The sequence below is a fragment of the Primulina eburnea genome, chromosome 15, assembly GCF_022965805.1.
Source record: "Primulina eburnea isolate SZY01 chromosome 15, ASM2296580v1, whole genome shotgun sequence".
Classification (NCBI taxonomy): Eukaryota; Viridiplantae; Streptophyta; class Magnoliopsida; order Lamiales; family Gesneriaceae; genus Primulina; species Primulina eburnea.
Window position 1 is genome coordinate 13,832,444 of NC_133115.1, and position 22,038 is coordinate 13,854,481.

At 36.9% G+C, this 22,038-nt stretch overlaps 1 protein-coding gene across 1 annotated transcript; it reads left to right on the forward strand.

The window, feature by feature from the left end:
- Positions 1 to 16,747: 16,747 nt before the first annotated feature.
- LOC140813829 (pentatricopeptide repeat-containing protein At1g73710) lies at positions 16,748 to 20,734 on the forward strand. Its single transcript, XM_073172580.1, has one exon. The coding sequence runs from the start codon at positions 16,834 to 16,836 to the stop codon at positions 19,816 to 19,818; it is 2,985 nt and encodes a 994-aa protein (XP_073028681.1). The 5' UTR covers positions 16,748 to 16,833; the 3' UTR covers positions 19,819 to 20,734.
- The last annotated feature ends 1,304 nt before the right edge of the window (positions 20,735 to 22,038 follow it).

Here is a 22,038-nt window from a genome sequence, read left to right on the forward strand (position 1 = left end):
TTATTTTATACGGTCGCCAGTGACCGCTCAGTTCAGTTTGGTACCACCCGGTCGCCAGTGACCGGCCAGCTCAGTTCAGTTTCAGACTCCCCGGTAGCCAGTTACCGATCAGTTCAGCTTAGTGCAGGGGCCACAGGCGTAGACCATAATCTCAACAGAAAAATTTTATCAGTTATTTCAGTACAGGGCTCCAAGGAGCAAACATTTTTACTGTGATTATCAGTTCAGTTATGCACGTATTATAATTGCTCAGTACAGATTATTTTCAGCATGCCTCATGACATGATATTTTATCACATGCACATTTTACTTCAGTATTTACTCGTTACCTTCGATATTTGCATGCTGAGTCTTTAGACTCACTAGACTTGATTGTTGTAGGTACTGATGAGGCCAGAGCCGAGGGCGGGGACCAGTGAGCCAGCTTGGGTCGGCAGTAGTGGCACCCGAGGACCTCTGTGCAGCAGTTGTTATTTTATTCCGCAAACATTTTATCAGTCGTTGGATATTTTTAAATTGTGATTTTTTTGGCCCGCTGCGATATTTTAAACATTGAACTGGATTTACCAGTTGATTTTATGAATGAGGCCATTTAAGTTCTTTTAAAAAGAAAATTTTAAATTTTCCGTTAATTTTCAAGCGAGGATTTTCGGGTATTTACATCGCATTTGCTGAACTTAGCAAATAACTTTCTATCTTGCAACAATTGCAATGTCGTTCTCAAGTGCTGACTGTGCTATTCTTTGCTCTTTGAGTAGATCAGAATATCATCTATAGACTGTGATAAATTGATCCAGATACGGCTGAAATACGCAATTCAAGAGATCCATGAAGATCGCTGGCGCATCGGTCAACCCGAATGGCATCACCATAAATTCGTAGAGCCCGTATCGAGACCTAAAAGCCGTCTAGTGAACATCGAATTCATTCACCTTCAGCTGATGGTATCTTGAACGAAGATATATTTTTGAGAAAATCGATGATCTTTGTAATTGATCAAATAAATCCTCGATTCTAGGCAAGTGATACTTGTTCTTCATGGTGACTATGTTCATCTCTCTATAATCAATCCAGAGTCTCATACTTCCATCCTTTTTCTTCACAAATAATACCGGTGCGCTCCATGAAGAACAGCTAGGGTAAATGAAACCCTTGTCCAGCAATTCCTAAATTTTATCATTCAACTCTTTCATTTCGGCGGATGCTAGACGATAGGGTGTCTTAGAAATTGGCACAGTGCCTAGCATCAAGTCAATAGAAAATTCCACCTCCGGGTTTGGTGGAATGCCAGAAACGTCCTCAGGAAAGACACTAGGAAAGTCTCTGACAACCTCAACATACTTTGGCTTCTGACTGACAGGAACATGAGCTGAAATAACGCAGGCTAGAAAATATTGGCAACCTCGCTTCTTAAGTTTCCTCGCATAGATGCATGAGATAATATGCGGCATTTGCTTGTTCGTCGTTGCCTCAAAGACAAAAGATTTCCCGTTGAGCGTCGAATAGAAATTGACCTCTGCAGAAAATCTATCGAAGATCCGTTCGAAGATAGCCAATCCATGCCAAGAATGATGTCAAATTAAGGCATTGTTAGTACAATGATATCTTCTCGAACCACATCTTTTTGCAAACGAAGCTCCAGATTCTTCACAATGCTCGAAGTGACCATTTGATCACCAGAAGGAATAGAAACTTTGAAGCACAATTCCATATCCTTGGGTATAATCTTTAGTCGCTTGACGAATGTCTCAGATATAAATGAGTGTGTAGCTCCTGAATATAGCATGTGTAGATAGATAGATATACCTAAAATGAATATCCTAACTACGACAAATATACCATCAAATCAAATTTTGTTGAGACTTAAGTAATATATATCATTATTTACCCAAAATTTCTCGAAAATTAACACCTTGACCCTAATGATTTTCAGAAATTACATTTTCAACATTAAAGTTTTGAATTTTTATTTATTTGGTCCTATATTTTCGAAGATTTGCATTTTCCAAACCCTAAAAATTTCGAATTCCATCATATTAGGCTCCAAAATCTCGATCATTGTTTTGACAACAAAAATTCCAGAAATTGCGAAAACAGTCCTTGGTTATCGAAAATTAAGAAAATAGCCCCTAATATTTTCAAATTTACAATTTTGTCCTTGAATTTTTGAAATTCTAGATTTCACCTTAGAAATTTTGTTTTTCCTCAATTTTGGTCCATGGACTCTTAGAAATTTCGGATTGTACCTTGGAGTCTCGGCCCTATGCAATTTAGCCCATTAAATTTTCGATTTTTGCAATTTGGCCCCTAGAATTTTGAATTTATGCACTAATTGTCCCAAATTTTCGAAATTCCTCACTTTCAAGCATCAAATTTTTTAATTTGGCCCAATTCATTCCCTTGCATTATTAAAGTTTTTATTTTTGCCCAATTTCTATAATTTTCAATATCTTCTCTTAAATTCAACTAAGGTAGAGCATGCAACATATTTTCCTCTATGTTCTTCATTATCTCAATCAACTCTCATAACCAATTTAACATTTCATGCAATAAAAGAAATATAAAAAAGTTAAATAACTAGGTTTCCATTAATCAGAGTCGTGTCTGACTCTTTCTCAACTTCTTCAGCATGCATGACATAAGCTTTGCCAACAGTTGATCCTTTCTTCTTTGGGCAATCAAAAAAAAGCTTTATGTCCTTCCTCCTTGCATATAAAGCACTTGTATGTTCCCCACATCAGCAAGGTCATCCCTCGGTCGACGTCCCTCGTATCGCAAGTTTTTCTTCGTGTGTAAAATACACAAAGGCATACCTTAATCTCCCTTCACTCATCTTTCACACCATATTATATGTTTGGATACATATTTGCTTGAAAAACATGGTACACTTCTTTTGTTTTCGTTTTTATGGCATAAACTTGATAAAATTAGAGTTTTCATCTTTTAACACTCTTGCTTATGATGGACAATGGGGCTGCCATGGTAGGGCAATAGGAAGAGACGTTTTTTCACATGTTTAATGGTCCCTAGGTGTATGTTTAAAGGCTGGAAAGTTTAGGGCAATAAGGATAACGAAAATTAAGTTTTCATTGCCTAAGGTTTGTGGTTTTGCTTCCTAGGAGGGCGTGGCCACCAACTGCTATCGGGGCCATAGATTAGAGGAAGTAGGCCTAGTATGGTTCAGGAAGGAGGGCTGCTCGGTTTGGGGGCTCATAGGGCTACAGCTTACGTTTTTGTTGGGAAAAATGGAAGGGGCCACGCGCGGTGATTTCCACCGAGGGGCATGGCTCATGAGGGTCCTAGCATTGAACCATGGTGGTCCAAGCAAGGCTGGAGTGGCTTGGAGTAGAAGGCGAACAACTAGGACACATCCTAGTCGTGGTCGCGAGTTGTGGGGACAACCATGCACGTTCTCGTGCATAGCTCCATAGGGTTGGTCTAGGTAAGTCTAAGGGGCTCGTCATGGTCTTAGGAAGGCAGAATCGAGCTAGCTGGGTCGGGTAAGAGCATAAGGGCTAGGAACGAAGGATTTGAATTTGAGATCAAGCTAGGGTTTCGAAATAATAGGTACAAAAATTCCAGCAAGGTCTAGGCATGTTCTAGGGTTCTAAATAACTTCACTACAACAAAAGTGTTGTTGAAAGTCCGTTCAATGACAACGGTTTTAAACCGTTGTTGTAGCTATATATTGCGACGATTTTTTAAAACCGAAAAAATCGTCGCTAATTAACTATGGTTTATGATATACCGTCGCTACAATTAGCGACGATTTTTTACTAAGCCTTCGCTAATTAACGACTGTTTAAGTTATATCGCCGCTACAATTAGCGACGATTGTTGACTAAGTCTTCACTAATTAGTGACGGTTTTTGACTAAATCATCGCTAATTAGCGATGGTTTAGACATAATTCGTCTCTAGTTTTTTAAGTAAAATAAAAAAAATACTTTTATAATTTAATAAATCTAACCAAAAAACTTGCAATCTTTCTAAGCTAATAATATTCAAGATCTTAATTAACAATTAGAAATTTACCAAGAATTGAAGCGAAAAAACTTGCCCTTAATCGAAAATAAAATCGTATAAGAGAAAAATTTTTATCGTAGATGTGGAAGGTGTGGAGGAAAATGGTCCAAAAATGCGATTATTTATAGACAATTTGCGACTGTTTTACCAAAAACCGTCGCTATGAACGACGGTTGTTTATTAAACAGTCACTATTAAGCAAAAAACGTCTCTATTAGTGATGGTTGTTTCTTAAACTGTCACTATTAGCGACGTTTAAGCAAAGACCGTCGCTATTGGCGATGATTTTTGTTTAAACTGTCGCTATTTTAAAAACTGTAACTGTTTTAATTAAACCCTCGCAAATTTTAAAATAACGACGGTTTAAAAATTGTCGCTAATAGTGACGGCTAATTTAAATTGCGACGGTTTTATTAAGCCGTCATAATTTTAAATTAGCGATGAAGCGATGGTTTTTGCTTAAATCGTCGCTATTTTAAAAACGGTTCAATATAACCGTTGTCGTTTCTCCAAAAAAAACATGCTAATCCACAATGGTTCAATAAAACCATTGTTGTTTTTCCAAAAAAAAACATGCTAATCCACAACGGTTTTCTAAAATCATTGTCGTTTGTCCAAAAAAACACGCTAATCCACAAAGATTTTCTAAAACCATTGTCGTTTGTCCAAAGTACACGCTAATCCACAACGGTTTTAACAAAAAAAACCGTTGTCGTTTGTCCAAAAAACACGTTAATCCACAGCGATTTTTGTTAAAACTGTTGTTAAAAGTAAAAACACAACGATTTTCCAATAAATTCGTTGTCTTTTGAGTGTTGTTGAAGGCATATTTTCTTGTAGTGCTTGAATGGGGTTATATAAGGTGTGGATAGGTGTTAATAAGCTATGGTTCCATAACTTTGTTATGTTTCGAGTCGATTTAGTTAAAATCGAGACATATGATTAAAAAATTGGGAAATTATTTGAGGAACGTAAGTTTACGTCTAAGAAATATTTGTTGATGAATTTTAAGGTGTTATGTTAAGTTTGGATGAATTTGGGTCGTCATTTTAAAGTCTAAGGATAAATTGGGAAAGTTAGGGTTTCAGGTGCAAAACGGTCATTTTACACTAGAAAAATGTTAGACGTCCTGGCAGTGTCCTCAATGCTGTAATGAATGTTAAAATGTTTATTTTAAACGTCTATGGAATTTTATTATGAAACGTTAATGCTAAAAAACGTGTTGCATATTTGGTTTAAAAGAAAAATGATATATACATACATATATATATATATATATTTATATATATATATATATATGCATGAATTTTTATAAGTGGTGAAAATGATGAAAGGTTGAAGGAAATGACTTGATTGTGACATGAAAGGATACGATTGGGGTGAAAAGGATTCAAAGGGAGCCTGTCTATGGGAGAAGGCCCAAAGGGAGCCCAGATGCGGGAAAACACCCCAAAGAGAGCCCATTTACAAGAGAAGGCTCCAGAGAGAGCTTAACAATCATATTTCCATCGAAATGATATGATGATATGTAAGGCCAAGGCTCAGTTGACAGGTGAGAGTGTCGTTGATGTCCTCGCCACCTGTTACCGTGTTTATACGTAGATGTATCCATCGACCTACAGCTCAAATAAAGTCACAAATAATGATCTGAATTCAATAAAACGAAAAAATATACTTATATGATGAAAAGAAATATTTATGATGAAAGGTTTAAATTTCTGCATATTCATGAAAAGATAGTTGTAGTAAAAGTATTTTACTGATGCATGTGATTGTATATGTACTGCATGTTATCATCATTAAGGTTTGCTGAGTCATCAAATTCACTAGGTGTGATCAATGCAGGTGAGCATGATTTTGATAGAGGACTTGATAGTTGAACTAGTTGGACTAAAGATGCACACAACCGAGGATCATCGCTAGTTTTCCGAAATTATGTATATGATTTAAGTTTACTTTAAAGATTTTATGACTTATGATGCTTTTGAGATATTATGAGATATTAAGATGTTTATGCTTTATTTTGAAAAATATTAAATTTAGGTTTGGTTGACGATTTACGTTTTAATGTTTTGAATTGCGTTTTTGGATTTTCAAATAATTAATTAGTGATATTATTTTTAAATGGTGCAAAATATTTCTATATATATGTGTATGTGGTTCGACCGAATGGTTTAGAGAAAAATTGTTGTTAGTATAATTTAAAGAAAAACGAGCAGTGGACGTTTCACTAACATAATACCTTAAAATACATCCATAAATATTTATTTGACGTAAACTTGCGTTCCTCGACTAATTTCCTAATTCGTTTTAAAGCTTAATCATACGTCTCGGAACTTAACCAAACCTTACCAAACTTTAACTAGCTTATTAACACCTAACTATACCTTATACAACCCAAATGAAACCATTTAGAACCCTGAACATGCCTAGACCAGCCACTGAATTTCTGCCATATCTTATTTGAAACCTTAGCTTCACAAGCTTACCCCCCTTTGGCCCTATCCCTCAACCAGCAAGACCAGACCCCCATGAACCCTTCCTAGGACTATGACTGAACCCTAGGGAACCCGCTGGATAGAACTTAACAAGCCTAGAAACCGCAGCCCTCAACCCATTGCTCCACATGGCTTGTGCGATCCTGCATTACGTCCCAGGCCCTGGCCTTCAAACCAGCCCTCATGGAACCACCCTGGACCTCGACTAGCCTCTCTTAGGACCCTTGAACATGTCCCTACTATAGATAAGAGTTGTTCCCCTCTAGGAAGCCCTAGCGGAAAACCCTAACTCCTTTACAAGCAAATTTTTGTTCACCTTATTGTCCTAACTTATCCAGCTTTTAAACATGCACTTAAGGACCCTTAAACATGTTGAAAAACACCCCTTCCCACAGTTCTACCATGACATCCCCTTTGTGCATCATAAGCAAGAGTTTAAAAAGATGAAAAATCTAGTTGTGTTCATGTTATGCCACAAAAATGCAAATATACAAAGTGTATCATGTTTTTCATGCAATCATGTATCAAAACATATAATATAGTGTGAAAGATGAGTGAAAGAAGATTAAGACATGCCTTTGCGTATTTTACGCAAAAAAAAAAACGATTTGAGATCCGAGCAACGTTGGTGGATAGACGTGGGATGAAACCTTGCTGAATTCCATTCAAATTCACGTGAGTTTGCTCTCAAAAACCGTGTGTGTGTGGTTGTGTTGCTGATGGAGAGTCCTAGGGTTTGTTTGATGTGTGGGTGTGTTTTGTATGTGTATAAGCTTATGGTTTTAGGGCCTTTTTTAATTAAATCACTAGGTACAAGTTTAGGTACATTAATCATAGTATAATAGGCCCATTAGGCCCATCAGATAGAAATTAAAATATTGTGTTTAAGATTCTTTTCGATAATATTAACTGAGTTCTCAAAAAATCATTATTTTCGTCAAAAATCAAGAATTGGTTTAAAATACGACTCGGCGCGTAAAAACACCTCGAAAAAAGCAACAATTTTGATAATAACATTTAAATTATACCATATATTAAGTAATTAAACATAATCATTTAATAAAATATTTTTCCCCTTCGTGGTCCCCAGTCTCCATTCCTCGATCACATATCGAATAACCTTTAAAACACAGTTGTATACATTCTAATATAAACCACATTTTTTACCATGTAAACATGCCTATAAATGCAATTAAAATAATTTAATTAGCCATTTTCCCTATATTTGCATGTAGTTGGATTACGCTATCGCATTTTGGATCTTACAGTCAGACCTTTCGTACTACCCGGGTAGTAAAATAGCCATTTTACCCCTGGACTCCAAAATCCCAATTTTGAATTTTTTTACTTTTATTGACTCGAGCATATCACGAATCATCATATGAGATTAAATTTGACTTCTAACATTTTTCCTAGACGTAAACCCGAGCCTTTCAATTTATTGACTTATTAATTAAATTGTGAAGAGTTTAAATCCCGAATTAATCCAAACTTGATATTTTATTCCCAAACATTAAACTTAAACTTTTCATACCTAACATACCCCCGTGAGCCACGAACCACACCCCGTGAACCACGGTTCGAGCCACCTCCTTTATTCCTAGCAATTTCAAACCTTATCCCTTCCTAGTCCACATTTTCCTCAAACACCCAAGCCACCCTCGAGCCACCATGGACCAAACCATTCCCAGACCCTCCTAGACCACCCAGGACTCGCCCTGACCAACACACCTAGTTCCTGCAGCCATCTGCGCACCCTTATCCATCACCCTAAAGTCGTGGCTTCCCTATTCCTCTGAGCCATCATGTTCCAGCTGCCTAGGAACCCACCTAGGACTCTACTAGACCCTATTAGACCAGCCCTAACCAGTCCTAACCGAGCCACGCCTCCCCGTTCAGGATCAAGCCGCATGCGATCCCTAGGTTCTCCTAGGGTTTGTACATTGCTTCTCCTCACCAAGCCACGAGTCCAGCCTTCCATGGACTCCTCCTATCCTCTAAACCCAGCCGCAGCCAGGGCCTGAACCAAGCCCTGGGCGCTATTTCCACCTAGCCAAGCCATCGTATCCCCTAACTCAATGGGTAGCCCTAAAAAACCTAGGTTCATCCTCCCTTATCCATGCATGTTCCAACCAACGTTCCACCCTTAAAAGACCCTTTTCCCATCCCTTAAAAATCTTATATTGGCAGCGTACCCGTTCGAAATCATCACACGTACATATACGCATAGAATCATCAAAACTTTGAAAATAATCATCAAAACGTTAAGCAATTTGTACTCAAATATTTTTCATGCTAAAACACATGAATCATGCATAATATGATTTGAATGGTGCCGAAGAAATATTAATAGCATGCCTTTGCATTAAAAACGCTCGAATATTCGATCTTTAGCGTGTGTTGTGAAGAAGGACGAACGGGCGACGAAAAATCCTTGAATTTTGCTCTTGAAATTTATTGTGTGGTGTGTGCAAAGCTTCGGCTGAATAGAGGCCTTAGCTACCTAGGTTTCTTTTTATTTTTTCGAAAATTATGTGTTTATAGATTAGGGTTTAGGCTTTTAAGTGTAGGAGTAATTAGTTCCACTAATTTTAGTTAAATTAGGCTCATTAGGACCTATTTAGTTGTAAAATAAAAGTTTACAAAAATCTGTTTTCAAAAATAATACTTTTTGGGCCTTTAAAAGTCCTTCGTTTGGTAAAATCGACTTCCCGGATAAAATCGAGATCATCTCGTAAAATAATTTGGACTTCAATATTTTTAGAAAATTTTAATCATATTTGATCTTATTATTGAGCCTTAAAAACATCTATCGAAAATTATTTCATCTTGGTTGTCTTCGGTCTCTTTTCTCCAGCCTATGATCGAATATTAAGATAAAATCTTTAATTTTCATGAAATCATGTAATTAAATCTTCAATCATATAATATGTGTAATGCCCGGAAATTTAATCCTAGTAATCTATAATTATTGATATATAATTGGATATGATTATGAAAGGATTAATCGGGACATGAAATAAGATTAAGTATGACGGGTGCAAGTGTTGGATAGAAATGGTGGCGCCCGAGCGGTAAGAAATGACCGCCCGAGCGCCAAAGTTCCATAAAAACACATCTTGGACAGAAGGTGTGGCGCCCGGGCGGTAGTTTTTGACCGCCCGAGCGCCAATGTGTAACCCAGAAGAGCTCGGACAGAGACTGCCGCGCTCGAGTGGTAGTTTAGCACCGCTCGAGCGCCGACCGAAATTCATGAAAATGTGACGCGTTTCTTTAACCAACCAATTGGATATATATACATATCTATACGTTCGTTTCTTCAGTAGAAAAGAGAAAGAATCGAGAAAAGGGTCAGGGGAAAATTGTTGAAAATCCTTACACCTTTTGTGAGAAAATCTGTCCGTCCGAATTGTAATCTGACTTCAGTACTGTAATCCTATCAACGTAGGCTACAACTGGACGTAAGTTTTGCTACGTTTTGAAATTATGCTATTGTCAGAATTGAATAGGATTCATATATGATGTTCTTGATATGTTAGACATCGTAGAATCGAAGTCAGATTGAGAAACGGACTGATTATGGAATTGTTATGAATTTTTAGGGTATATTGAGTTATACCGGACAGATTTGGATTATGAATGAATTACAGATTGTAATTGATATGAGTTATGATTTGTAATTGATGTCTGTTGATTTGGTATTGACGGGGATACTGAGATTGTACCGTTATGTCGTTGATTTTGAATTAAATCAAGATTGATCAGATTGTTATTGATTTGAAAGACATATTTATATGAAATTATTGGTATTGTCATTGCCAGACAGGCTGTGAGTTCAGGACTTTGACTGAGCCAGAAACCGACGAAAGAAAGGTATAAGTCAATGTGGTATTGGGAGATGGACTTGAGTCGGTTTAGACTTGGGTTTCCCTAAATCACATACTTTACTTTATTGCATTGATATTTGCATTGATTGATTGATATACTTGTTTTCTTGAGTTATAGATTACAGGTATTAGAAGAGTAATCTTATGACAGAAGTGCCGTTAGTGGTGGGATCACCACGGGCACATTGCACGATGTCATAAGATGATGTATTGGCGGTTGTGCCAAAGACTGTCACTGGATGTTTGGCTATCGATGTGGATAGGATGGTGGCTTTTTCTATTACTGTTAATCAGTATTGTATCGATGTGGATAGATTAGTAGCTCTTCTATTACTGTTAATCGATGTCATATCGATGTGGATAGAATTAGAGTTGCTTCTATTACTGTTAATCGGTACTATATTGATGTGGATAGAATAATAGCTTCCTCTATTACTGGTAATCGATACCGTATCGATGTGAATAGAACTGGAGTCTTTTCTATTACTGTTGATCGATACCATATCGGCGTGGATAGAACTGGAGTCTTTTCTATTACTGCTAGTCGATATATGCATGCCAACTTCTAGAATCGGGATCCCTAGACTAGGATTGTGTCTAGTCTGAATGATGTAGCTACGAGTATTGTCGACAGTTTGATATTGATAATGTTTCAGACTTTGTTACATATATCTGTTACCTGATTACATGCTTTATATTGTTTATATGATTGCATGTTTCGTTGATTTATACTGGGAGTATATTCTCACCGGTTTATCCGGCTGTTGTCTTGTCTGTATGTGTACTTGACAACAGGTGGGACAGGATCAGGGTCCAGGAGATGAAGAGAGAAATCGTGATTAGAGTGGTGGCACCGGACTTGGACTAGAGATAGGGTTGAACACTTGATAGTAGTTGTCAAACCATAGTTTGAATAAATGTGTTGTAATACAGGACTTGTATTTTATATACTGATATTTATATATGTTTTAATTTCACTACGTTCCGCATTTTAAAAAAAAAAAATTAGACACTGTTTTTAATTGATTAATTAGTCCCAATTATGATTAAGAACTTGATTAGCGTCCGGGTCCCCACAATATGTATCATTTAAGCATTTAAAATCAATTAAATAAAGCAATTTAAATAATTTACATGCATGTGGTTTACGTAGGCTGATTTTGGACGTTACACTTCATCCACCCACGTTGAAAGCACTCAAAACTAGCCGGTGGAAATCGTAGTCCATCAATGACACATTTTGAGAAAATAAATATGGGCAGTTCTTTTGCAATTCAATCAATCCCCGTTAGAATTCTTGAATATGATGAGGAAACATAAAATTAAACATGTTAATTTCTAACTCAATGCATCATAAACCAAAACACAGAAAAAAAACTTATATCATTGCACAACAAACAATTAAGTGTCTCCAAGTCAAGGAACCATTTCTTATTGTAAGATGAGATCAACCCATATTTTGTCATTATTTTTGTCACACGATCAATCTCAGAATCACATTGAGCTCACGATCTACTAACAAGTCGTCGTATTCTTTTCTCCAATGACAATGACAACATATCTATCGAAAGAATCTCATGCACCTCTTATAGTCTCTTAAACGCAGTGTTCTAAAAGACACGCTTAAGCTTGAAACTCGAAAAAAACGCCCCGCTTCGGAGAAAAGCGGAAAAAAGTGGTCAAAACTGTAGTTTGACTGAATTAAGGGTAATTAAGCGTGCTTAAGCACAATTAATCGCGTCTGTTTATTTTTAAATTTTTTTTATTTTGAAGGTATGTCTTTTTATTTTAAAATAATAAATTATGTTTATAATTTAGATGTTTATTTTTAAATTTTAATTATGATTAAGCGTGTCTGACAATGATTTGACAAATATTTAGCAATTTTTAATGTAATCTAGTTGTAAAAACAATTAAAGATGGTAATTTTGAGATTTTCATGTTTTTATAAATATGAGAATTAATGTATCAGACTTAAATTTATCATATTTATGTATTATTTTATCTATTTATTGATTTGAGATAATTATAATTACATTAAAGATAAAAAAACGCTTTTTCACGCTTAAGCATGTGCTAAACTCGCTTAAGTTTGAAAAGCTTGGAGCTCGACATCCACGCTTCGGGACACTTCACGTCTTTTAGAACCTTGCTTAAACGACCCCTCTTCATGTACTGTAACTAATGTCTCATTTCCAACAGTTGTTTCTGCATCTCTATCTCTCACTATAGTATTCACCTCCTCTTCTGATCTCTCGGCCCTCTCAAATGGCCCCTCCCTCTCAAACGGTTCCTCCCCCTCTTCATTTATTGTAAATAATGTCTCATCAACAGTAGTTGTTTCTGCACCTTTATCTCTCACTGTTATATCCATCTCCTTAGCTACTCTCTCAGTCCTCTGAAACAGCCCCTCTTCATGTACTCTAAATGATGTCTCGCCACCATCTGTTTTAAGCTCGATATATCTGTCTAGATTTATCTCAGTACATCCATGATATGTGAAAATCCATAAGCTTGATCTTTTTGTAGCACCGTAAGTTTGTCCTCCAAACTTGTCAAGAGGACGTCATACATATTTGCACGATATGGATAAGTTCTGTCTGTGAGTAGGGGAGATACATGATTCATATCTGTATGAAATGGAGACAGAGTGGGTTTTGTCAGTCTTTACGTGCGAGCCAATACTCTAGGTCGTCGAGAATATGTATGAGGCCTATATTTAGATGGCCAACGAGATGTATGACCCCTATCTCTAGATCAACTCTATGGCGCGAATGGTGACTACATCAAGAGTCGAATAAAAAAATCGCTAGACAAATAGTGTACAGACAACAACTCCGCCGGAGTCGGAGTAATATTAGCTAACAAATAATGTATTAAGTAATATGAAAGTAAATAAATTGGATTCTTCAACTTACCTTGTTTGGAACACTACTAAATGATTTTTGACATCATCCATCGAAAGAGAATGATTCTTACTCAATTTTTCCCACCCAAGGATGCATCCGAGATATCAGAACATTTGCACTATCTCTATGAATAGCAAATATTTCACTATTAGATAAAAAAATATTCATATGCCAAAATCTAGCAAAAACATGTTACACAAATATACTTGTATGATTCCAACCTTAGAAATAACTTTTTTAAAAAAACATATAATATTTATTACCTGCAAAAGATGAATGAAGCAGTGATATAGAAGTTACCGAACCCAGTAAAGTTCGGATCATTCTTACGTCATTCTGCCAAATTTTTATAACTTATAAACTTACTTTCGAGGTCTTTTCACAGCGTGTAAAGTGCTTCCTCGAAAGCTAATTTACCCCATGGATGGTTATTAAAACTATCCAAATCATTAGCTAATCTAATCCACTCTTTGTCCAGTGCATCATGCTTGTTTTTACGTTGAGAACCCAATACATCTACTACAAAATAAAGGCCGACCAGTTTCGATTTCTCAACATTCATTTCTTCACCTCCGCCATTTTCGTATTCATCAATTTTAGCCTTCAAATCACCTAAACATAGGCTCGATCTCTTACTAAAATGACTAAGCCTAAATCCATTTTCCTTAGGTATGACATGATAAATTTTAGAATAATTGAGGTAAGTGATCAAACAATATTGCAACAATGAAAAACACATAGACCTCTTGCAATACATCATCCAAACTTCATCACTCCCACTATCATAGGTCTTTATACTCATCAAAACCATAAAATCTGATTCAAATTCATAAAATAATTTGCAAATCTAATTAATCTACCGAATTGAGTTTGTTGGACCAAATGCTCCAACTAATTTTCATTAAAAAAAATGAATACATTTTATAAGATATCTCAAAGTAGTGAGACCTCAATGTCAACTTGCACCCATAAAACTAATATTTTTCAAGTTTAGCGGAAATAAATACGTAAAAAACCACATGAAATTGTTGTTTGACATGAAAAATGGAAAATTTTGGTCGATTTTTTCAATTTGGGTTGTTTTAGGCCGAGCTCGACCCAACTAAAACTGTTATTAAAAACTGGGTTGTGTGTTCGTTTTATGTCAAGCGCAACTTTTACTGAAAATAATATTAAAAACTTAAGTGCGATTTCATAAATATTTTAGTTGTTTGCAATCTCTGGGTCGAGAGCTTATTAATCTAAAACACAAACAGATTCATGAAATATCGACCCCACAGAAAATCACAAAAAATTTGGTTTCTATGGGTCGGGTTTTAATATTTGGGTCGTGTCTCTTTAAAAGCAACCCAGATTCATCAAAATGAGACCCAAATTGTTGGAACATTTCATGTTCACAATCTTGATTTTGATGATAACGAAACTTGTTATTTTGTTTCTAATGATTTATCTAAGTGTGTAAGAATCTGGAACTGATCAGGTTCCGAACTGATCAGTTAAACGAGCCAAAACTGAAGCTAACAAATGCGAACTGAAAGTGTTAGCCGATTGCCCAAACTAAATCAACTCAACTGATATATCAAAGAACAGCTCAACTGATTGTCCAGCTGATAGGCAATTCAGCAGAAGACCTTCAAAAGCCCAACCAGCTGATGAAGTGTGTAACGCCCTAGATTCGACGAATGTCCTCACTGTACCAAGACGAGTCTTTCCAACGTGCTTATGTCATCACTCACACGCACCTTAGAAACTTCTCAGGGGGTCACTCATCCCAAAATTGCCCAAAGTCAAGCACGCTTAATTTTGAAGTTCTTATGTGATGAGCTACCGAAAAGAAGATGCACTTTCTTGATATGAGTAGTACATATCAAATCTTTTAAGCCTTCTTCAACTGTACAGTCCATTACATTGAACAGTCTCGGAATCCCTCTCATTCCGAGGCAGCTCATTGTCCGTGCAACCTCATGACCCAACTGAATATCAGTTCATATGACTAGTTAGGTGCATCAGTTAGGACTCAATCAGTTGCAGATCAAGACAAGCTTATCCTAAGTGAATTCCAGCTAGGCACAACGATAAAAAAAGATATTTTACGATCAAGGTACAATAATGGACGTTGCAGCAACACTTAAAGACAAAAAGTTCCAGCATAGATTTTGGAAAAGTCAAGACACGAATCTCAAAGAACACATTCAAGCTGCAACAGATACAATTATTGAGTCTTACTGTACGATCAATTTCCCACCTATAAATAGAAGATCAGTGAAGACCAATATACAACAAGTGTGTGAAGATACAGAAAAAAAGGCACGCATATTGCATATCGGCTTACAAGAAGAAATCATCCCAAAGAGAACACTTCATCGTGTTATCAGCTTAGATTAGAAGCATAATTCTCTCAGTGTGTTAGAAAACTTTCGTGTTGTAATCAGATATCATTTCTCACACACAAACACACCACCACTCAAATATAATCTTGCACAAAGACAATAAACTTGTGTATGTAGTATTTGACACACAGACGTTAAACAAGTGTTGACTGGAAGATGCTGCCTTCAGTCTAGTTTAGGAGTTAAGTTAGGCAGTTGGGTAAATCCTAAGCTGAGTTGTTTTGTACAAATCAAAGTCTTCTAGTGGATCCTACCCGAAGTGGTAGAAGGGGTGACGTAGGAGCAGTTGAAGTCTCCGAAAATCCATAAACATATCTTGTGTATTTAATTGTTTAACTACTGTTTTCAAACTGATTTGATCGGTTAGAGCATCTGTCAGTTCAATTTTCACCATAACTGAACTGATATATGTCACAACTGATTCCCTTTATTTTCAGTTATTCAATTACACATGATATAAAATATGTCAGTGTTTCTTAACGAATGATTATTTCGAGTGTTTTCCGCTTGATTTAATATCAAACTCGATTTAATTCATCGGTGTAAACATTCTTAGAACACGAGCTATTGCAGCTCTGAGAGAATATTGTGTTTGAAGCACCTCAAGGTGCACAACACACGATCCTTCACAAATGATAGGGCTTGCTCGGGTTTTGATAATGTGGGAATCGAATTTTAGAACGCTAACATTATTTCAAGAAATAAATCTACTGTAATAAGAACAATAAATTGAAAGGTTTGAACTTGTATAAATACATGATCTCTTCCTGTCTTCTTTTTAAACTCAATGTTGAAAGGTTCCATCTTCATTATTCTTATGTAATTAGTTCGTAGTGGACTCTGAAATGGTGCTTCATGGAGGTGAAAAACAAATAAGAGATGATGATTATTCTAGAATACGATGGATTTGAAAAATAAGAAGAAACAGAGAAGACCCAAAAGATCAAGAAACTAACAATTGATTCAAATTTGTACATTTTTTAATGTTTGGAATAAAAATTATTTTGATTAAATTCTGTTTTAATTATATTTAGTTTTAATCGTTACGAGCAAATTTTCCTTTTACTTTCCCCTGTACGTATGTATCGCGGGCCAAACTCCTCACAACGGGAGCGACTCAAAACATGAAGCTGCACACTTGCGGTAGTGCTTCTACTGACGTTGGATTCTCAACTCAAGCTCAGTGTAAGCTCCAAGCTGCTCGTTTTCCTTTCTATTGTCAGCTTTTTCTTGGGTTTCAATCACACAATCATCTCCTATTTGGTACAAGTCTGTACGCGAACAAAAAGATTTCAATTATTGGCCACAAAACTGGGGGGTTTATGGGGTCTAAGCCTCTGGGTCATTCCAAGATTGCGGATTTTCCGAAGAAGAACATACATAAAGGAAAGAACAATAAAAAATATGGAGGTATATTGCCGTCCATTTTGCGGTCTTTAGAGGCCGGGAGTGACGTTGAAAATACCCTTGAGTTGTACTATGGGAAGCTTAGTCCCAAAGAGCAAACCGTGATTCTGAAAGAACAACGCAGGTGGGACAAGGTTTTGAGGGTGTTTGAGTGGTTTAAGTCTCAGAAAGATTATACTCCCAATGTAATTCACTATAATGTGGTGCTTAGGGCGTTGGGTAGAGCTCAGAAATGGGATGAGTTGAGGCGTTGTTGGATTGAGATGTCCAAAGCTGGAGTCTTTCCCACGAATAATACATTTGGAATGCTTGTCGATGTGTATGGAAAAGCAGGGTTAGTGAGGGAGGCCCTTTTATGGATCAAACATATGATTTCGAGAGGAATTCTCCCGGATGAAGTGACTATGTCTACAGTGATTAAGGTGTTGAAGGACGCAGAGGAATATGACAAGGCTGATAGGTTCTTCAAGGATTGGTGTGCAGGGAGGATTGAATTGGAAGATCTTGATTTGGAAAATGTGGGTGATTGTCCTATCAGTGTAAAGGAGTTTTTGTTGACTGAGCTTTTTCGGACTGGTGGGAGGACACAGTCTCTCACAGATAAAAGCATGTTGGAAAAGGATTGTTCTGTAAGAAAACCATGTCTTACTGCTACTTATAATACCCTCATAGACTTGTATGGAAAGGCCGGTCGCTTGAAAGATGCTGCCAATGTGTTTTCTGATATGTTGAATTCTGGCGTGGCACTGGATACATTTACTTTCAACACGATGATATTCATTTGTGGGAGTCAGGGTTATATGTCTGAGGCCGAGGCGTTGTTTAGTAAGATGGAGGAAATGGGGATTTTTCCGGATACAAAAACTTACAATATATTCATCTCCTTGTATGCTAATGTGGGGAACATTGATGCAGTTTTTCGTTGCTATAGAAAGATCAGGGAGGCTGGTCTTTTCCCCGATGACGTAACCCATAGGGCTTTTTTAAAAATTCTATGTGAAAGGAATATGGTTCAGGAGGTAGAGGCCGTGATCGAAGAAATGGAGAACTCGAAAATGCATATCAACGAGCACTCTGTCCCCATACTTACAAAGATGTATGTTAATGAAGGATTAACTGAACGGGCAACTTTCGTGGTTGAGAAGTCCGAATTGCATGGTTGGTTGTCATCAAGGACATATGCTGCTATAATGGATGTATATGCAGAGAAGGGACTTTGGGGTGAAGCTGAGGCATTATTTTACGCTATAAGGGATGGTGGTAAACAGAAGGAAGTTTTGGAGTATAATGTCATGATGAAAGCCTATGGTAAAGCTGAACTATATGACAAAGCTATATCTCTCTTCAAGGGTATGAGAAATCAAGGAACATGGCCCGACGAGTGCACATATAACTCTCTTATACAAATGTTAGCTGGAGGTGATTTAGTGGATGAAGCAAGAAACCTTAAGACTGAAATGCAAGAAGCAGGCTTTAAGCCCTCTTGTTTAACCTTCTCTGCTATTATTGCTAGTCTCACAAAGAAGAATGGTCTCTCTGATGCAGTTTATGAGTATCAAGAAATGCTTCGAGCTAATATAAAACCAAATGAAATTGTTTATGGGTTGTTAGTGGATGCTTTTGCCGAGGCTGGAAAATTTGAAGATGCCATTCACTATTTCAATGTCATGGAAAATTCTGGGATTCCAGCAAATCAAATAGTTTTGACCTCTATGATCAAGGCCTACGGTAAAATTGGGTCTGTAGAAGGAGCAAAACGGTTGTATGAGAGGATGAAAAATTTGGATGGGGGTCCTGATATTGTAGCATCCAATAGTATGCTTAATTTATATGCAGAATTGGGAATGGTGTCAGAAGCAGGGTTGCTATATAATTATTTACGAGAGAAAAATTATGCTGATGGGGTTACATTTGCGACCATGATGTATGTTTATAAAAACATGGGCATGCTTGATGAAGCCATTGAAGTTGCAGAGGAGATGAAACAGTCGGGTTTGGTGAGGGATTGTGTAACATTTAATAAAGTCATGGCATGCTATTCCACTTATGGGAAGCTAGTTGAGTGTGGTGAATTGCTGCATGAAATGTTAATGAATCATAAGATTTTTCCTGATGGGGGAACCTTTAAAGTGCTTTTTACTGTGTTAAAGAAGGGTGGCATTGCTGATGAAGCTGTGGAACAACTCAAGTCATCTTATCAGGATGGGAGACCGTTCGCCAAGCAAGCTGTGATAACCTCTGTTTTCTCTATAGTTGGGCTGCATGCATATGCTCTTGAATCCTGTGGAACTCTTAGAAAAGGAGACGTGGGCTTCAATTCCTTGGCGTACAATGCTGCAATTCGTGCTTATGTAGCATATGGGAAGACCGATGAAGCATTGAAAATGTTTATGAGAATGCAAGATGAGGGACTTGAGCCTGACATCGTTACTTTAATTAGTCTTGTTAATTGTTATGGAAAAGCTGGCTTGGTCGAAGGCATAAAGCGCATATATAGCCAATTAAAGTATGGAGCTGTTGAGCCAAACGAATCCTTGTACAAGGCAGTAATAGATGCTTACAAAATTTCCAATAGGCATGACCTTGCTGAATTGGCCTCTCAAGAGATGAGATTTGCTTTTGATACCAAACTATTTACAGATTCTGCTGTTGAAGATGCACCCAATGAACTATTGCATGAACAAACCGCACATGACATGTGAAAAAGTTCGTGAAAACGTGAAAAATCACTATGTAGCTGATGCCAAGATTAATAAGTTTAATTTTGTAGGTCTTTAGAATTTAAAGAACCATGTGCACTCTCTATAAATCTGATTGACACAGTGGAACATCAGAACTGTACACTTCAGGCATACATGAGTTCAAGTTTCTAGTGAAACTGGTGAATTTTTTCATTGGCTGGACCAAAGGCTGGTAATTTGATTCAGATAAGCGTGAAGAAGTCTCTCTCTTTGTGACATGAATAATAGAATGGAAACTGGAAGATGTTAACTTTCTTGTAAATCTTGCAAGTTTTCTCAGATATTGAACAGAATTGTTACATCTTAATTGAAGATCTGTTTGATTAAGTTTTATTAAAGAGTAGTGGAAGGAAGTGTGTAAATGTCAGGAATCCATACTGTTGAGTCTTCTCTTTGTTTTACTATCAAGTTCATGCTTCTTATTCTATTCTCTCAGTAAAGGATGCTTTTTAAGTTAAAGGATGAAAACAATTAAGAAGAGGAACCGGGGAGACTGGAATTTAATACGAAAGGAGAGTTAGATTTAAAAGATTAAATGATAAATTGGAATCCTGGTTTTGGCTATTCTGACTGGGCTATCCGAATCTATCGGATGGATGAACTTGAGGTACGTGGATTCATATTTTGGGTTTATTGTTTTCTTCGAACTTCTTCTATATTTGTTGATACACACAAATCATGAGATTTAAATTTTGAAGTTCAGTTCAATGTTTATAAATATAGTCAGTTGAGGCTTTTATTATTGTTTGTAATGAAACACGTCCTATTTACTAAATATATTTGGCCTTAGTGGCAGAACAGAAGGGGTGTTCGCAGGGGCCGTCAGTATCCTTCCGCCCTAAGTTTTCTTATAGATTTATATGCTTTTTTCTGTATTTAATGTTAGAGTGGATGCCCTGCAAGCCAACGGTTGGCTAGAGAATTTAGTGACTCAAGTGTAATAAACAATCTTTATTTTAATATAATTTATTTTTTAATGGTTTCGTTATACTTTATCTGTATACCCATGCAAGCAGCATAGATAAAGTCCTTGATTATGCTTTAATACAAATGAATCGTAATTCGATGTTGAAACTCATTTGTAAACACTGCATATTCTAAATTCGTTCCTAGTCGATTCAGCCGCCTAAAACATGGATAAAGGTCGCTTGAGCTCGAGATTAGCATCTGTGATGTTGTGTACTGCGTTTCTTGGTAAGGGCATAGAGATGTCCAAACATACAGATGGGTAGTCATATGATGATTATACCGAACAACCCTCCCTCGGACTTTCCAAGTGGTTATCATTCATCGAGAGGATAAGTTCGTGGTTATGATTGTACACCATTAGTCCTTACCACCCGGGACAGCACTGAGGCTCTATATGCTAGGGCTGTGCTTTGACTCGTTTACCGGCTCCAGGAGAGTCATCAGGTGGCGAGGTTGGGTATAGTTGCGACACATATAGGAGCCAGTGCATTGTAGTCGGGGATTCACCGCTCACCTGCGGGTGTGGATATCCTATGTGATCTAATGAAATAATAGTGCATGGAATCTCTGACCAGAGTATGAGATGTACGTTGGAGAAGGAGTTCTCCAATAGTACACGCGATGCCACTATTATAGTTATAACATAGTTATCGAATTAATATGCAACCCTCGATGAACCAATGGTTGTAGATTCGATCGGGATATATGAGATGAAGGGACCGTACTGTACGTTAATCATAATCTACTGGTTTTTGCAGGCACTATCAGTGATACCTAGGGGATCATGGGGCGATGCTACTAGACGGCAGACGCTCTTACCATGATCCGATGGGTGCTATCAGAAATGAGTTATGACATTCTTGATCAAGGTGTTGATGAAAAAAATGGGGCTAACTAGGGTAAGCCCGAATAAAGGATTATGTCCTGAATCACAAAGAGTTGTGAACCCACGGCTAGCTGTATCCCTGAACCATTGAGGGTCACACAAGCACTGGATCGTTTGTTCCCGTTGAGAGAATAAATTCAAGGAGTTGAGTTTATGATAATTAAATTTTGAGAAAATAAATTCAAGGAGTTGAATTTATGATATAGTAAATTCAAGAAGTTGAATTTATGAAATTTGTAGATAATAAATTCAAGGAGTTGAATTTATAAAATTTTGAGGATTTAATTTATTAAGCTCAAAAGTTGAGTTTATTAAATATTAAATTT